Below are 17965 nucleotides of genomic sequence, written 5' to 3'. Positions count from 1 at the left end.
TGGAGGTCAGCTTCTTTGAAGAAGCCCCTGCTTCTTTTTCAAGTAGGTGGCGATGTGGCGAGCAGCCCATTACTGTCTCAAGAGACATTTATTATGTCAGCATGAAACTAAGCGTTTTGATATTTGCATCTGGAATGACACCCACTTAGTAGTTGTGTCAATCACTGACAATGAGCTCCATTTCCTCTCTCAGTAGTAAATTTGCATACATATTCTATTCGCAATCTGTGGTATGAGCCAGACAACCTTGATACGATTAGGTTTAATCTAAAGGCAATAACCGGTCAACCTTGGTTCACTGATAGCAGTCTTGACTCTAAGTCCCACTCCAGAGACTTGAGCACAAAAATCTAGGCTGAGACGTTAAACCGAGGTCCTGTCTGCCTTCTCAGGTGGACATTAAAGATCCCATGGCACTATTAGAAGAAGAGCAGGGGAGTTTTCCCAGTGTTCTAGCCAACATTTTTTCCTCAATCAATACCTCAAACAGATTTATTTAATTGTTGTTTGTGGGAGCTTGCTGTGTGCAAATTGGGGGTCGCATTTCCCTACATTACAACAGTGACTACATTGCAAAAATTCTTAATTTACAGTAAAGTGCTTTAGGATGTCCTACCGTCATGAAAAATGCTATATAAATGAAAGTGTTTTTTTTTCTTTTCTAAATGTGGGAGGGGGGTTGCAGTCACCAATTGCAACGAATTGCTCGCTCCAGAAAGCATTGTCCTGAGACAACGATAAAAGAATTCCATTCAGTGTAAATGAACAGTGTAGATGCTCATACAAACATATTAAAATGACGGACAGGAAAAGATCAACTGCTACATTGTTACGTGTAACTACCCCACACAGTAGTTATCCTTAATCATCAGGATTCACAACTTTTCACCCATCCAACAGCAGCCATCTAATCTGAGAGAGGCTAAACGCAAAAAAAAAAGCACGTCCAATTTAGGGTGGAAAAAATTTGGGAAATTCCTCTCCGACCCCCTTAGGTGATTCAAACTAGTCCAGGATGCTACATTGACCATGATTTATATTACTTAGTATTCCAACTATCTTTTGTATGCCACGGAATCCGCCCCAGCCGGGTACTGGTTCCACTCTCTTTTGAAGGTATGCAGCATATCCTTACTCGCTACATGAGGCAGCAACTACCTTAGATCATCCAGCTGAGATCAGGAAAATTATAGGTGAGGAAACTATGTCTACCATTTGATGGTACAGTTTATAAGATCAAATTGACCAAGAACAACATTAGCAGAGACCGAGGAGCAGATTCAGTGCCGGTCTTATTGGCTGGCCAATGGCTTGTGGTCAGGAAGACATGAGAGAGGCTGAAAATAAAAGCAACTCATTGAAAAGTGAAAATTGGCACAGCAGAATATATGCTGGCCCAGGATTCAGTCCTTGACCTTGTGTAGTAAAATAAAAGTTCTTTGGCTGGATTTTCCCCACGATCCTGCGCTACCAAAATGGGTAGCTGTTGTCAGATCTAAACCTTGATGCTCCCCTGCCCTTACCTGGAAGGTCACCAGCTTATCATTACTTGTCACCTGTAAATGCTGCTGAGGAAACCGGGCCCAGAAAACTGCTCAATTTCCCTACATATCGCTGCTATCTCCAGAAATCGCCAGAAAAAGAGTGGTGGTTGTCCCTGAGATAATCGTGGCAAGCTTCTTAAGTTGCTAGATAGAGAGAGAGGATCTAGTGATGGCCTCCTCTCCCTTAATGTAGCCCCAGAGCTTAGCTGATTTGGTGTTAAAATCTTTAAGTTCCTAATCCAGTGCTATAACCACTACACTGTCATATCCATTAAGTGTGTGGTCATATTAATAGTACCACTACAATAAAAGTTGGCTGTGTCACAGGATTCCCATTTACTCACTAACTTGTTCTAATTAACTCAATACAGCATCAGAAATGACTATTGGCAATGTTAATATACATACTTGTAACATGCTTATATTAAATTAATTATATTACTGGAGGTATAACCCATTTACTTCCAGGGTGTATTGACATTAAAATACAGTAAAATTAGTTTTATAGTGCAGCTCTGGAAATTCCCTGTCTTTAACAATAGTGAAAATGTTCCTAAACTGGGATTTATTGAATTCTAAACTTGATTATAGAATGCAATAATATTCAGCTACGTGGATCCAAATACAATTGCAACATTGTGAAATCTTTCTTCCATAATCCAGCAGCAAGTGGGGACATCAGGACATCATCTTCGGAGAATATGTCATTGGATTCTATGTGCATAGGTGCATCCACCAGATCATGCATGCATTTTTTGTCAGGGCTAATCAGTACACCATGTGGCAATGTGGCCTTGGCATCTACTGTCTGCTGGTTTTCCCAGTGAGCAGACTGTGATTGATGGGCCCAAGAGCTCTGAGAGAGAAGGATACCCTTTACAGGGATCAATTAATGTCCAGCTTGTATGCAATCACTGGCTCAAAATAATGCCGGTTCAATTCTGGATTTTCTGGCAGCTTTGCATTATGCCTTCCACAGCAATCCACACCTTCCTGTTTGAAGAGGTGTATGGATTCAAAAGCTGGCTACTAGGGGACCTTTCCTACTCGTTGTAGCTATGACTAATGGTATCCCTGAGTGCTCCATCTACTGAAGTGGAACAGAGATACAATGAGGCTCATCCATACACAAGAGTGACTTCCACAAGAGAGTCCTGCAACACCACTCGGGCAAGGTCTCCAGGATCATTGTGGCCTGTGGTGTTCTCCACAACTATCTTATTGACTAGGATATCCATCTTCTGACCATTTCACACATTCTATCTCTCCCGCTTGGCCTTCCTCTTCATTAAAACCAAACCTGAAAAGCCAATCCCCAGAGACCATCAACAGTCCCTGCCATGATCAATCCATCTACTACAGAAACCTGAATAACTGTTTTTCCAAATTACTTTGCACAACACATCATCTGCAGCCATCACATTTCTTCAGCAGAATCAGAAATTGTCTCTCAACCCAACTTTTTTCCCTTTCTAACATTGGGTGTCTATTGTACATGGTTAACTAGTATGGTGCTTCATCTAAGTGGTTCTGCTGAGGCAGGAAGATGGCAGCTGTGAGTCACTGCCAAGCTCTGGGACCTGAGGTAGCTCTTGATCTCTGTGATGGGCCAGCTTCAGGCTGAAACTTTTCTTCTGCCTCAGGATCCTTTGCTATGGCACTGAATTGCACTAGGTGCTGCTACGGGTGGAGTGTCTGTAGCTTATGACCAGGGAGTGATTCCTAAATGGGTATGGGATTGTATAATGCTTACATTTTACAAACACATAGCAGTGCTGACAGGACATCCTAGGTGGTGGCCAAAAGGCTCACAGTTTTAATTCTGTGTAAAGGTTCACGCTTACTTCCTCCCTCCTGGTGAGGCCGTTGAAGCTTTTTTGGAATTGCTCCCATGTTCTTGGCACAGTGCTATTGCAGTTGATGGCCTCTGCCACCTTTTGCCAAGCTCAACCCTAGGACATCGCTGCAGGAGTTCCTCTGGGCAGTGTGCTGGGCCCAATCCTTTTCAGCTGCATCATCAATTTCCATTGGCCCCAGGAGTTGGCCCCGCTGATTCAAATCTTTAAAATTTTTTAAGAAGTCATTTTCTGATAGATTTTCCCTAATTTCCAAACGTAAAAAAGATTGAGTTCATCAAGATATATAAAACATCTTTAACATAGTGAAAGTATTCACAAGCACTTTACCAAAATAGGTTGGGTAGAGCTAATGGGCAGCTGTGTAACCGGGGCTGAGGATTTTGAATTAATAGTATTAGATGACCAGCAGCCAATAGAGGTCAGCATAGACAGGGAATATGGGGGTACAGGATCTAGCGAATGTGGAATTTTGGGTGAGCTTAGATAGTGTATGTGGGAGGTGATGTTCAGGTGCGTTTGGTGCATGTGAGGGCTGTATGTGTTTTTGGGTTGTGTGTTTGGTGTACATGTGAGGGTTGTATGCGTGTTTTTGGGGGGTGTATTTGCTGCATGTGAGGGCTGTATGTGTGTTTTTTTGGGGGGGAGGGTTGGTGTGCATGTGTATGGTGGAGTGTGTATGATTCAATACTCGTCTGCTTCCTCTTGAAGACATGGAAGCCAATAATATAATGATAATTGTGAGTGAAGCACGGAAAAAATGCAGAATTGTGACGTCACTGCTGAAGCTATTATGACCATATCATTCCTGTTCCCAACATTTGGTGTTATGCTTTAAGGAGACGAGTGTTGCACCTCCAGGAAATGCCTCCCTCACCTTGCAGTGCCACATCTATCAATGAAAAGGGAGTGACATTGGCATGAACGGTTCATTGACTTGTCTTGTCTTGTCTTTTGCAGAACACACCGAATTTCAGGACAGCTTTGTGACTTCAGGCGTCTTCAATGTAACTGAGCTGGTGCAGGTATCCAGAAGTAAGTGTCATTTTTATTTAAATCCCTTTAACAGCCACGGCAACCATATGTAACACAGACCCTTATAGAATTCAGATTTATTGTTAAAAATAGTGGCCAGTTGTACTTTTACTTAACTAGTAAGGCAATGAAATGTTTTAAGAATAATGCTATATTCATTATAGATAAAGCAGTGTAACTTGCTGCTCTCTTATGGCGAAATGATTTATGTTGAATTTAGCAAAGATGCTGGTGAGTATAAGTTTAATTAAACTTTTAGGGTTGGATTGTAAGATAATTACAGATGAGCAAGGCCATTCGTCCAGTCTTAATTTATCCACCCAGAAAGATCTCCAACAACTCTCCATTGTAACATTCAGTTATTTCTTAAATGATTCCAGTGTCTTTATTCCCATCAGTGTGTCTGGAAATTCATTCCACATGTGGATCCCCTTTGTGTGAACAACAGTTTCCTGATATCAATCCTAAAAGGATCTTTTCCTCGTTTGAACTTATGTCCCCTTGTTCTACTCCTGCAGTTTAATTTAAAGTAATATTCTGGGTTAACTTTTTCTATGGGTGGGGACTATATCCTTAACAATCTTGTACACCTCTTTAAGAGCATCTCTCGTACCTCCTTTCTAGTCTGAAAACCCCCAGTTTCTGTCACCTTTCCTGGAGGACCAATTTCTCGCAATCCTCCCATTTGGTGCCTGAAAACTAGCCTAAACGAGTTTCTAGACGAGCTTATCTTACCTCCCAAGTGTCCCTGACATATAGGGTTACACCGTCTCCTTTTCTGGGCACTTTGTCTTGTCACTCCATTCCTGAATGTTGTATTAATTTCCAACCTCTGGGTTTAGCCACGTTTATGATATTCCCACCACATCGTTAGTTCCCAACAGCCACAACAGTATCCAGTTCCGGCATCTTATTTCTAATGCTCCTAGCGTTCATGTATATATATTTTATTATAGATTTGATTCTTCTCATGTTCCCAGTGTCTGCCTATTCGAGGACTCCGGCTCCTCTGTGTCTCTCTAAATATTTGTATTCATAACTACCTGTTAACTGTCTTCTCCTCTACCATCTGACTCATTTGGGAAGCTATTAACTCCATGCCTCCCTCACACTTGCTTCTATCTGGTTTAAATGAGTTCCTACTGCTGCCTGAATATTACTCTTTGTTCCTGCTTGGTTTAAATGCAGCCTGTCTCTCCTGCACTAGTTCTTTTTTTTCCCTGTAAGGATTCCCAGTTACTTATGAAGATAGCCTGTTGTCACAGCATGCTGCCACTCACTCATTTATCCCTTAGTTTTTTTTATTAACTCCCCTCCTTTTCCAAACACTGGAAATATGTCAGGAATCATTCATTTACATCTTCTATCTTAGAGTTTTGTGCCAATCCCCAAATATGTGGCTTTTAAGACCCCGATATTATTTCTCTTTATGTAATTTACCCCATACATGGACTGCTACCATTAGTTCCATTCAGTATCCTTTCTAACCTTTAATTTGTACTGCTCTAGCTCCAACTCACCATTCTGTAGGTATTATCCTACAACATACATGGCTATCCATTTTCCTAAGTAAAGAATCTCCTATTAACTACAATCACTCTGCAACCTATGGTAATTGAAGGTTGGCATGCAGGTACAGCAGGCGGTTAAGAAAGCAAATGGCATGTTGGCCTTCATAGCGAGGGGATTTGAGTACAGGGGCAGGGAGGTGTTACTACAGTTATACAGGGCCTTGGTGAGGCCACACCTGGAGTATTGTGTACAGTTTTGGTCTCCTAACTTGAGGAAGGACAATCTTGCTACTGAGGGAGTGCAGCGAAGGTTCACCAGATTGATTCCTGGGATGGCAGGACTGACATATCAAGAAAGACTGGACCAACTGGGCTTGTATTCACTGGAGTTCAGAAGAATGAGAGGGGATCTCATAGAAACGTTTAAAATTCTGATGGGTTTAGACAGGTTAGATGCAGGAAGAATGTTCCCAATGTTGGGGAAGTCCAGAACCAGGGGTCACAGTCTAAGGATAAGGACCGAGATGAGGAGAAATTTCTTCACCCAGAGAGTGGTGAACCTGTGGAATTCCCTACCGCAGAGCGTTGTTGATGCCAGTTCATTGGATATATTCAAGAGGGAGTTAGATATGGCCCTTACGACTAAAGGGATCAAGGGGTATGGAGAGAAAGCAGGAAAGGGGTACTGCGATGAATGATCAGCCATGATCTGACTGAATGGCGGTGCAGGCTCGAAGGGCCGAATGGCCCACTCCTGCACCTATTTTCTATGTTTCTATAAACGGCATCTTTGTCCAGACTGCCCTCTCTGATTTCTATCTTTTTTTCTGGGAGTTTATTGCCTCCTTTATTATTGGACAGTCCTGGTATCTGCTTACTAATATCTTTCAAGTAGCTTCATAGGATTTTCTTTCGTGCTTCCTTTGCTAAGTTTAATTCACCAGTATCCCCATTTTGTTGGTTCCCTCACATTCTGTCATGGCAACACTGTTCCGGAATGTACTGCTGTCCAGCTCCAATTCTTGAAGGTTCATTCTTGAGGTCGGGTGCTAGCCTAACTGTGTCACTTAGCTGACATGACTCACTAAATCTAATACTAGCCACTTGCCCCCCTCATCCCCAAATCCCCACCTTTCAGTCTGCACTTGTAAGTCCCTACACCTTGGTTTCTAAGATTAGAACTCTTCCTTTAAGCTTAATGATTAACAGTTTTTTTCCATCTCTTTACCTGTCTATTGTATCTGGCTGTCTTGTTGGTGAACATCCCATAGCAAACACACCTGATGGTCTCCATCTTCTGTCAGTTGTTTCCCTTTGCTATATTTCTCCTCTTGTCCCCTTCTCATTTTACTTTTGTTTAATATCAGGTGTTCCCATTTAATTTTACTTCCATTTAATTATTACTGTCCTTGGCTGTTCTTTTGTGCTTTTAAACTGTCCGCTTTGGCTTTGAATTGGTGCTCTCTTTTTAATAAATTTGCTTCTGCCGATGGTGCCCTTTTTACAATATTTTGGTGGTCCCTTTTTAGTTCTTTCACTCCCGTTCTTTTACCTGCTCTCCCTGAAGCTCTGTGCAATGCCCTGTTGTGCCACTGCAAAGGGTTTGGAGCATTTAAATCAATATTCTGGGAACTTTTATCCAATGCTTATAGGTCTTGATGGAGTCTGCATCCTACACAGGAAGTCCCCCTGTGTAGGTGTTTGATGTAGAAACAATCTCCTTTAAGGGCTTGTCTCATCTTGTTAGCGAGAATAAAGAAATAAGCAGTTGTGTCATCAATGTATAACTGTTACCAATACCATCATTCGCACTTGGCAGTATTCTGGATGGACCATTGCAAGATTGTTATTTAAAACGTCACATAAAACTAAATGCCTGCTGCTAGGGCAGGGCAGGTGTACAGTGCTTTTGAGCGTGAGCGCAAACGTCGCATAGTAGGTGAGGCTGCAGGTTTGATGGAACTTGGCTGAGCTCCTGACCTGAGCAGCACTGACTAGCGACTGCCTGTATTGAGGGGAGGGAAGTGCTCTGGGGGTGATCTCACCATGTTGCTATCATGCATCTCTTAGCAAATGGCGATTGGTGGAAATTTGGCGACCCGTCCACACTCCTGGGGATCTAGAAGCTAATACTATACATGGCATGGTATAACACAATAAATCATTCAAGTTTAAGAGGGGAAACTGGGTGGAGAAAGCCAAAGTAGCATAGTTCAGTTAGAAACTTCAACAAGGCAGACAGAGAACATTCAGATTAACGTCTCTCAGCAGGTGCCACTGCTGAACTATCAATTTTTTTAAACAAATTTTTGTAAATATTTTGAAAGCAATGTGAACATTTGGCTTCAGATCACTGAACTCTTGTATTTTGTGATTGTTCGAGGTGCTCAATAACTAGGGTATGAAGTTGCATGTATAGAAACTGAACGTTCAGCTTAGAGATGCATATAGGCTTGTGAAGAGTTTTGAACCCAAGTTTCATTGCAAATTTTAACAATAAGTTTTGATTTCTTTAATTTTTAGTTCCCATTGTGACCGGAACAGGGCCGAATTTCTCTCTCGGGGAGTTACAAGGTCACTTGGCCTATGATTTGAACCCACCAAGTGCAGGGATGAGGAGAACTTTGCCAAGCAGCTCATCGAGCGGGTATGTGACTGAAACTATATAAACCATGAGAGACTATTAATATAATACACTGCAGGTCAATTCACTAAATATATTCAAAAAGAAGTTAGATGAAGTCCTTACTGCTAGGGGGATCAAGGGGTATGGTGAGAAAGCAGGAATGGGGTACTGAAGTTGCATGTTCAGCCATGAACTAATTGAATGGCGGTGCAGGCTAGAAGGGCCGAATGGCCTACTCCTGCACCTATTTTCTATGTTTCTTATAATTAGGCCCATGATTTCCTCAGAAAAGTTAACAATGTACAAACTTCCTATGCTTTTTTGTTTAATTTACTGGTTTTTAATGTTACTGTTTTTTTCGAGTTTTCGATCAAAAAGTAAATTCCAAATGCTTCCAGTATAGTGATATGATATAGAATGCAGAGAGCAGTTGTAGAACACCCACAGGTGCTTCCTCTGCCTAAACAGGACTTCAATGTGCCATTGTTATCATCATACCACCAGCCTACCCAGATCCTCAACTGAAAACAGGTGACTGGCAGAGGAATATCTGATGGACATCTTGGGCACCTATTTGTCCATCTGATTCAATTTTCAGCCAAGCCTTTAAATCGGTGATCAGCAATTCTATCTAAAACAGACGGGCCATTTAAGTATGCAAATCAGAGGTCCTACGCCTGATGTAGGGCCCTGGTTGTAATTTTAGTGTACAAGCGTGTGGGGCATGCTGGTCCCAGTGGTACCAGGCATCGAGCAGCCTAACCAGCAGCCATTCTCACCATCCCCGGGGTCTGCTCCCACCCCCCACCCCCCAAACAGGCCCGACCTGCTGGCAGGCTGCGTACAGAAGCCGGTGATTTTCCGCCACCTGTAACCAGTGAGCTGCAGAGAGCACTTTGCTTCCCCCAGTAAAACTTAAACGAGGTCTGAACCTGAAAATGTGCCTCCCGACTGTGGCCTTGAGCAAACACATCACTGACTTTTTGTCCGTTTTGGGCTAAAGTTGACAATTCCCCCGCCATCTCCCATCCAGATTGTTTTTGATTTGCATATTCACAAATAAATACCAGGACTTTGAATATGCTGGTTGCCTTTTCTGAATTATTATGCACAGAAGGCAGACTGGGGGAATTTACTCGTGAGCCCTGGGAACTCCCCAAGCCGTACCCCCTTGACATGGGGGAGCAGGTAGAAGGTTGCATCCATGGCAACCCCCACCGGAATTTCCCAGCCTATTCTGGAGGGTCCGGAATCCCAGTGGAACAAAGTTCCGCTCCATTCTGCAGCCCCGTCTCCCGCAGTTACTCTGGAGAGGACCCCGATGCTGGATCAGAACTTCCACCCCTGTGTGTGTTAGTTCTGTCTGTAGCATGCTGAATTTAATCATAACTATACTTTCTTGTGGTCTGTACCAAAAACAAAACTTGGCAAATCTAATGGTGCCGTACACCTTCATGTCATGGATCAGGATTATCTTTCACCTCTCTTGCTACCTCTACCATGCTTTTCAGGAACGCTGTATGATGACAAGAAAAAGTACAGCAATTTAACAAAGCAAGCTATAAAATATTGTACCTAATTATCAGCGAATTTGAGATGTGAATTGGATCCTGGGTTTCTGCTGGCAATCAGAAACCACCGGAGTGATCAGAACCACTCGATTGAATTGCTGCAATGTAACTCAATACCATCCATCTGTTCAATATTGCAGTGGTCTAGAATTTAATATTCAGTTATTTATCATTTATTGTCTAACATTTTACTTTATTTTATTAACGTAAATGTGATATTGGCTCTGAATTTCCTGTATTGCACCTACACAGAAATTACGTAGAACAGGAGCAAATGCAGCCCAGCCATTCGGGATAAAATCGAGTCGGCTGTTGTCTTTTGCCATGGCGCCTCACACTCGGAGCTTCTTGCCTCTATTCCTCCTCCTCTTTCAGTATTATGCAGCACAGGGGTATGTTCATTGGGAAGGCCATGCAGGCTGCATCGCCGTTCTGAACACATGGGGTGGGTCCAAAAAATGGCAGCACAAGTATAGTACAGGACTCGGTGAGAATTTTGTCTTTAAATCGTGATGATAATTGCTATCAAACTCCAAAAATCTCAGTCATGCCGATATCAGGTGACCTTAGGCCGTGCTGTGCCTACAATTGTGAGCGGAAATCTATGCCAGCGTATTATTGCCATAAATTCAGGAAACTCACGTGAGCTGGTCTTTTGAGTGGGGTGGGACTATGTAAATGAGCAGTAGAGGGGTTCAGCAGAGTATCTCGGAAGCAGAGCAAACACTTGAAGAAATTCCCGTGTTGCGATGTTGTCGTGTAAAACCGGCGTAAATCAGCTGTGTCAGATTTCCTTGGAATAAAGCACCCAACACCGCTCTTACACTGTAGTTACGCCAAAACATTCCAGGAAATTCCAGTCCGTTTATTTTGGATATTCATCCACCATCCCGCGGAAACAGCAGGAAAAATTCAGCAATGAGGCCACCCTTTTCCTGCCCGCCATGTGTAAATGCCAGGGAAGAGAGAGGGGCATTCGGCTTCCCTTCCCATTTCCCTGCCATCAATCCATCTTACTGCCCCTTCCCAGGATTGCCTGTTGAGAGGTTGCAATTGGCCCAGGGTAGCGGTAGTAATGGCTGTAGATGACCGAGCAGAAGCCTCCTCTCCCTCCGATCTCTTCCCTATTGAAGGGATGCAGTCTCAGCTGAGGCCTTTGGTGTAATATTTGTTCCAATCTTCAGGACCCTGTAGCTTCACCGCCAGCCCCTCCCCCCGCCCCCGAGTGCTGTATCGTGGTCCCACAGCAGCATTGCCGAGATCATCCTGTGGGTCCATGGTGTGCTTCCGCTTGCTGGTGGGAATCTCTCCTGGAGCTTGCCATAAGCAGTTAATAATCCCTGACCCAGATAACCATGCCAGGTAATGGCAATGGCAGTGGGTGCATGTCCCTTCCTGACAAGGGAAATCCCCTGTCTGTGAGCCAGTTCAGGCTGTGGTGCTCATTGATTATAATGTTTTTAGTCAATGTCTCAACAGATTTACTATTGGATTTAAGGATGTAATATTTTAAACAGACAATCGTAGCTTCTTCCCTCCAGATAACTGTGATCCAATCTGATCAGTGCTGATGAAGTATAGCAGAACTGATGGTTTGAGTTGTTTTCTGCAGCGTTCTGCTCTTGGCAACATAGGATCAGAAGTAGGTCCTTTAGCCTCTCCAGCCTGTTCCGTCATTCAATCAGATCATGGCTGATCTGTAGCACAACTCCATTAACATGCAGATCCAGTTCTCTTATGGTCAGTTCGTAGTTTTATCCATTTCAATTTTTTTTAAGTCACAACGCTTCAGGTTTCTCAGCCAGTTGTGCTGACTGTCGACCTCCCTGGAGGCTTCTGCTAATATCACTCTTGAATTGGCTGCTTAAACGTCTGAGAGTTATTTTGATAGATTTTTGGTATTAATCGTTACGGAACCAAGGTAGCCAGATGGAATTAAGATACAGATCAGCCATGATCTAACTGGATGACGGAACAGGCTCGAGGGACTGAATGGCCTAATCCTGTTGCTATGTTCAACTTTCTTTCCCTCTCTGTGGGTAATTGACCCATTGGCAGTCACAACTGGCTGGTATCGAGTTACCCCCTTCTGACTGCACGGGAGCATTCCCAATTACACCCTATGATCACTGACTAAAGCTGCTGAAAGTAGTCTATGGACACTTACATAACAAGCTGCTACAAGTGGGATCACTGCACATACTTGTAATAATGCTTGTAAAATAGGAAAGGTTGGATAAAGGGCATGCTTTACTCATTGAAATAATTCTTGTATTATTGCACAACAATGTAGCAACACTTTTCCCGTGGTATTGTCTCGGTAAATCAGAGGATATGCTGCTTTACAACGTGATGAAGTGGTACACCATCTAATGCATTATTAATGATAGCTGTGTGTAACTAGCCTGTCTCTTTAAGGCCATAAGGATGTATATTTTAACTGTGGACATATTGAGGACAATTTAAACTTAATTTCTCTTAGACATATCCTGAGGTGTTACTTGGAGAATATTTTCAGTGGTTGGAGAAAAGCGTCTGAAACCAGCAGGCAATGACTATCGCTTTCTCTTTTTATATTTTTATTTAATGTAGTGGAAAAACTTGCCTGTGTGACAAACCGTGACTTCTGAAGTGTGTCTGATGCAGCTCAAAACATTTATGTATTCATCGAGAGAGATTGTACAGAACGCTTCCCATTGACTTAGTGGGAATTATTCCTGTATCACAATGGAACAAAACATTGAGACTTCACATACTCGGGGGACTCATTTCCAGTATCTATTCTTCAAGGCAAAAGGAGCACAATATAAAAAATACTGCATGTGAACTTTCTATATTCAAAGTGGTAAACGGATTCTTTTTGTCCCTGACAGGAGTAAAAGGCACAAATCTGGTTCAATGGAAGACGATATTGACACTAGTCCAGGTGGGGAGTTTTACCCGTCGCCCAGCTCACCTGCAGGCAGCAGTAGGAACTGGCAGGAGGAAATGGAAGGAGGTGAGTGCACAATCTGACTCTTCAGGATTCCTTCTCTGAGGAAACTGTGGCCTTGATCAGGAAGTTAACAATATGCTGCCCTTTGAGACCATTCAGTATGTCCTGTTGTTAGAATGAATTGTAGTTGATTCGCATTGCAACCAATAGCAGAATATAAATCAAGCATGAACATGAATGCTTTCCTCAGTCAATGTGTTTGTTTTTATTGTAGACCAATCTTGCTAGATGGGGGGGTGGAGGCAGAGATTTGTATAAAATTTAGAATCATTTATATAATTAGTGGGATTCATTTTTGAATAAACACTTGATTTGTTTTTTTATTTACCTTTCTCCTCGCTTTGCAAGCTATTTTCTCCACCTATATTGGTTCCCTCCATGCTGTTCATTATTCTTTGTACTAAATACCTCTGTAAATGCTGCTCTCAGACTGAGCTCTCGGAGGCAAGATGCAGTCCACCTGCGATTCCTTCCCTGAGTGTGGGGTCAAGGCAGCTGATGGCACAGTATCGAATGGTGGAGCGAAGGAAGGTGAGATGGACAAGCGAGAGTTTGTGGGGGGCAGGGCGAGTTAGCACTGGAAGAGTTTATAGAAATAGGATGGGGTGAGGCCATGAAGGGTTTTAAACAGTAGGGAGAACATTGAGTGAATGAGGGTAAGGTTAGGTGAGTAGATTTGGTGCAGGATAGGATATGGCAGCGTATGAGACGAGTTGAAGTTTATGCAAGATGAGAAACCATGTTGGAATAGTTGTGTCTGAAGGTAACAAAGGCCGATTGAGTTGTTATGGAAGTTAAAGTGTGCGATTTTTGTGATGTAATGGATATGAGGTTTGAACGTAAGCTTAGGATCCACATTCAGAAAACCCGAGTGGAGCAGGCCCAAGACCTGCTCTGCTTAGGACAGCTCAATTTCTGGAAAGGGTCCTTCACCAGGCATTCGGCCCCTCATTAACATATTGAAGGGGCTGAATGCCTGTTTTAGGCAGCTACCCAGGATGCCTAAAAAAAAAGGGCCGCTCGGTTTTAGCACTAGACCAGTTCTTTGATGTCTGTCACCCTGCTAAATTCCTGTTGTGTGACTGACTTGCAACTATATCATGCATCATAATCAACAGTTTACATTACATGTTACATGAAGCATATCGGATGTGGCGCGCTATGCAGGCCTGACACGTCTGTGGTCTCTGTTCTGTTAACATCCAGGTGGTTCTCAGCTAATGATGGCTAGTGTTTTCTGAGTGGGTTCTTGAATTGTGTTCAAAATTGCTGTAAAATCTACTGAAACAAGCTGTTCATAAAATGCAAACGGGGTGGTCCATGAAAATGTGGAATTCCACAGGGCCTTTGCTTCGCCGACGTCAGCTGATTTGTTCCAGCTGCTGCTGCAGATTCTGGTGAAGGAAACTTCAATTTGCTACGGTGGGGCTCTGTGGCCTCATTTGCTTGTTTGGTTCCCTACATAATGCCCTGATTTTCTCTGCAAGGACTAACAGCACAAGAAACGTGACGCACGAGTGTATAAGTACAAAGGGTCAGATAAATATAGAACTTGCCAAGAAATATTATGTTGGGTTTGACTTTCTGTAAACTGCAGAAAAATTACACCGTTTGCAAATGTTTGTACTACAACTTCTTTATTCAGTAATTCAGTGCATGTAAAACCAGAAATGTAAAGAAGAAAAAGATTTAATACACAATTATATTTCCAAAATGTGTTGACGTTTACAAAAAAATTGGGCCAAATTTCTCTGCGACATGAGAGGAAATTGCTGTTTGCAATTCCAAATCAACAGGAAAGAAGACCCATTATTCCCAGGGCTCCACCCACTTTGTGTTATCCCAGGATTCTCAAGGTTTCTGGTCGGGTGAGAGAAGAGGGAAGAACATTTAGGCCCAAATTCAGTGCGTGAGGTTATCTCATGCAGTTGAGGTAGGAGGGACGTAACAGGCCCTTTTGCCTCATTTTCTTGTCAGAAAGTAAGTGCACCCGGAAAAAGTGGACCTTAGGTTTTGCACCTAGATCTGCGTGGAAACTGTGTGCCACCTGTTAGAGCCATACAGAATCTTAGACAATTACTTAGACAATTAGAAGGAAGCCATTCGGCCCATTGTGTCCGCGTCGGCTGACAAAGAGTTATCCAGCCTAATCCCGCTTTCGAGCTCTTGGTCCGTAGCCTTGTAGGTTACGGCACTTCAAGTGCATATCCAAATACGTTTGAAATGCTTTGCGGGTTTCTGCCTCTACTACCCTCTGGGTGAAAACATTTCACAGATGTACAGAAGTACCTCCAGGAAGAAGACTATCAGGGATGGGGGCCTGCTGGCTACAGTCCAAAAACAGGCCTTGAATAGCGTCTGTCGTTCCTCCCCACTTCCAGGTGATCATCATCATAGGCTGTCCCTCAAAACGAGGATGACTTGCTTCCACGCCAAAAAGGGATGAGTTCCCAGGTGTTTCAAGGACCTCATATTCCAGATCCTGAACTACATCTTGAAGGGTGGAAGATGCCTGTGCGTGTATTTTTTTTACGTGTGGTGGCCGTTGCACACCAGCCACCACACGGGCTTGACAGAGCTAGGTCTTGGTCCAGTGGCAAGGATTACCCAAGACAACTGGAGACCAGCTCTGCTGCACGGGCCTCGTGCGCAGACATATGGGGCCCAAGTTTCAGGCCGCGCCTAGAACGGCGCAGCCCCGACCTGGACGCCCGTTTTCAGTGCCACAAAGTGCGCCTAAAAAAAACTTACAGATTCTCCGGCTCCCTGCTGGTCCTCTGGAGTCGGGCGCGGCGCAGCATGAGCCCGGTCCCTGCGCTGAAAACAGTGCCGGCACCTCTGCACATGCGCGCTACAGTGGGCGTGCATGTGCAGTAGCTCCAGGCGCCCAAAACTGTGTGGGAGGGGCCCGAAGCACGCAGCCCCTAGCCCTAGCCGAATGGCCTCACTGGGGCTGTGTGCATAAGGCTGCCTCCCAAGTCCAGCTCCTGCTTTCTCCCGACCCGACTCGATTCCCGCCCCCGACCCCGACACCGACACCGACTCAACTCCCGCTCCCTCCCCCCCCCCCCCCCCCGGACCCGATCCCCCTGACTGGACCCGACCCGTGCTTCCCCCCCCACCCGACCTGACCTCCCTCTCCCGCCCTCCCCCCCCACCGAACCGAACCGACCTCCCTCCCACCAGCCCCCCGACCCGACCCGCGCTCCCGAACCCGTCCCCCCCCCCCCGCACCCAGACCCGACCCAACCTGACCTCCCTCCCCCCGACACGAACCGATCCGACCCGACCTCCCTCTGCCCGCCCCCCCCCGACCCGAACCGACACGACCTGCGCTCCCTCCCTCTCCCCCCTACCCGAACCAACCCGACCTCCCTCCTCCCCGACCCGACCCGTGCTCCCGACCGCCCCCCCACCCCCAGATCGGACCCAACCCGACCTCCCTCCACCCCCCCCCCCCCGACCCGACCCGCGCTTTCGACCCCGACCCGCGCTCCCCCCGACCCGCGCTCCCGACCCTGGACCCCGACCCGACCCAACGCCACCTAGCTGTAAATCTGGTGCTGGGGACGGGCCCTGCCCGAAGTCTTGGGCCCGGCCGGGCCGGGCCCGTTCAGCCCCCTCCCCCCTCCATCTCCTTCCCCCCTCTCCTTTTCCCCCCTTCTCCTTTCCCCCCATTCTCCTTTCCTTTCTCCCCCCTTCTCCTTTCCTCTTCTCCCCCCCCTTCTCTTTCCCCTTCTCCTCTTCCCCCCCTTTCCCCTTCTCTCCCCCCCCATTCCCCTTCTCCCCCTCCCCTTCTCCCCCTTCCCTCCCCCTTCTCCCCCATCCCTCCCCCTTCCCTCCCTCCCCCTCTGCCTCCCTCCCTCCCCTCCCCCTGCTCCCCCCCCTCTGCCCCCCCCTCCTCCCCCTCCCCTCGCTGTCAGAAACACAGACACTGACAGACAGAGAGTGAGAGACACACACAGACAGACAGAGAGATAGAGACACTGACATACTGGGGGGGGGGGGCATACCAGCACGCTGTTGGAGGGCTTCCGGTGCTGCAGTCGGTAAGTAGAAAATGTTTTATTTATTGATTTAAAAAAACATTATTTCTTATTAATTTTTTTTGATTGATTTATTGGTTGATTTATTGATGTTTTTATCATTTATTATTGATGATGGCTCTTTATTTGTAAAACTGAAGTGTTTAATGTTTGTAAACTTCCCTTTAAACCCCCCCGCCCATTCCCTACGCCTGATTTGTAACCTACGCCTAATTTTCTAAAGTGTAGACAAGGTTTTTTCGAGCGTACAAAAATCTTCACTTACTCCATTCTAAGTTAGTTTGGAGTAAGTTTTCACTGCCTAAACTTTGAAAACAGGCGTAAGTGGCCGGACACGCCCCCTTTTGGAAAAAAAATTCTGTTCCAAAGTGAAACTGTTCTAACTGACTAGAACTGGAGCAAACTAAATGCCGAGAATTTGAATTTCTAAGATACTCCGTTCTACACCGGTTGCTCCAAAAAATCAGGAGCAACTGAGGCCGAAACTTGGGCCCATTGTAGTGTGGGCTGGCTTGTGCTGCCCCTGAGCCCTCGCCTCTACTGGCCCTGAATTCACGTCTCTCCCGGGTCCCGATCACATCCCTCTACATTCTCGCGCCGCTCCTTCGCCCCGACCTCACTGCTCCTGATGTACCTGCCCACCCCCCAATCACCGACCTGGACCTTGATGACGTCCCTCTTCGCTGCCGTCTCCCTCCTGCACCAGCTCGCGTTGTAACTTGAAGTGGCACACCGCCACGCTGTCCAGGGGCCGCCGCTAGCTGCTCCTTTTATGGCCCCG

The 17965-nt window shown here is 45.3% G+C and overlaps 1 protein-coding gene across 6 annotated transcripts in view; it reads left to right on the top strand.

The window, feature by feature from the left end:
* The window catches only part of nfic (nuclear factor I/C), a 441536-nt gene that overhangs the window by 266000 nt on the left and 157571 nt on the right, over positions 1-17965 (top strand). For all 6 annotated transcript variants that reach the window (XM_070859816.1, XM_070859817.1, XM_070859813.1 and 3 more), the window contains exons 4-6: positions 4361-4435; positions 8470-8593; positions 13017-13141. In XM_070859816.1, coding sequence (XP_070715917.1) covers positions 4361-4435; positions 8470-8593; positions 13017-13141 — 324 coding nt within the window. The remainder of the gene's footprint in view (positions 1-4360; positions 4436-8469; positions 8594-13016; positions 13142-17965) is intronic.

This window comes from Pristiophorus japonicus, chromosome 18 (assembly GCF_044704955.1).
Source record: "Pristiophorus japonicus isolate sPriJap1 chromosome 18, sPriJap1.hap1, whole genome shotgun sequence".
Lineage (NCBI taxonomy): Eukaryota > Metazoa > Chordata > Chondrichthyes > Pristiophoridae > Pristiophorus > Pristiophorus japonicus.
This window is presented reverse-complemented; position numbering and strand designations above follow the sequence as displayed.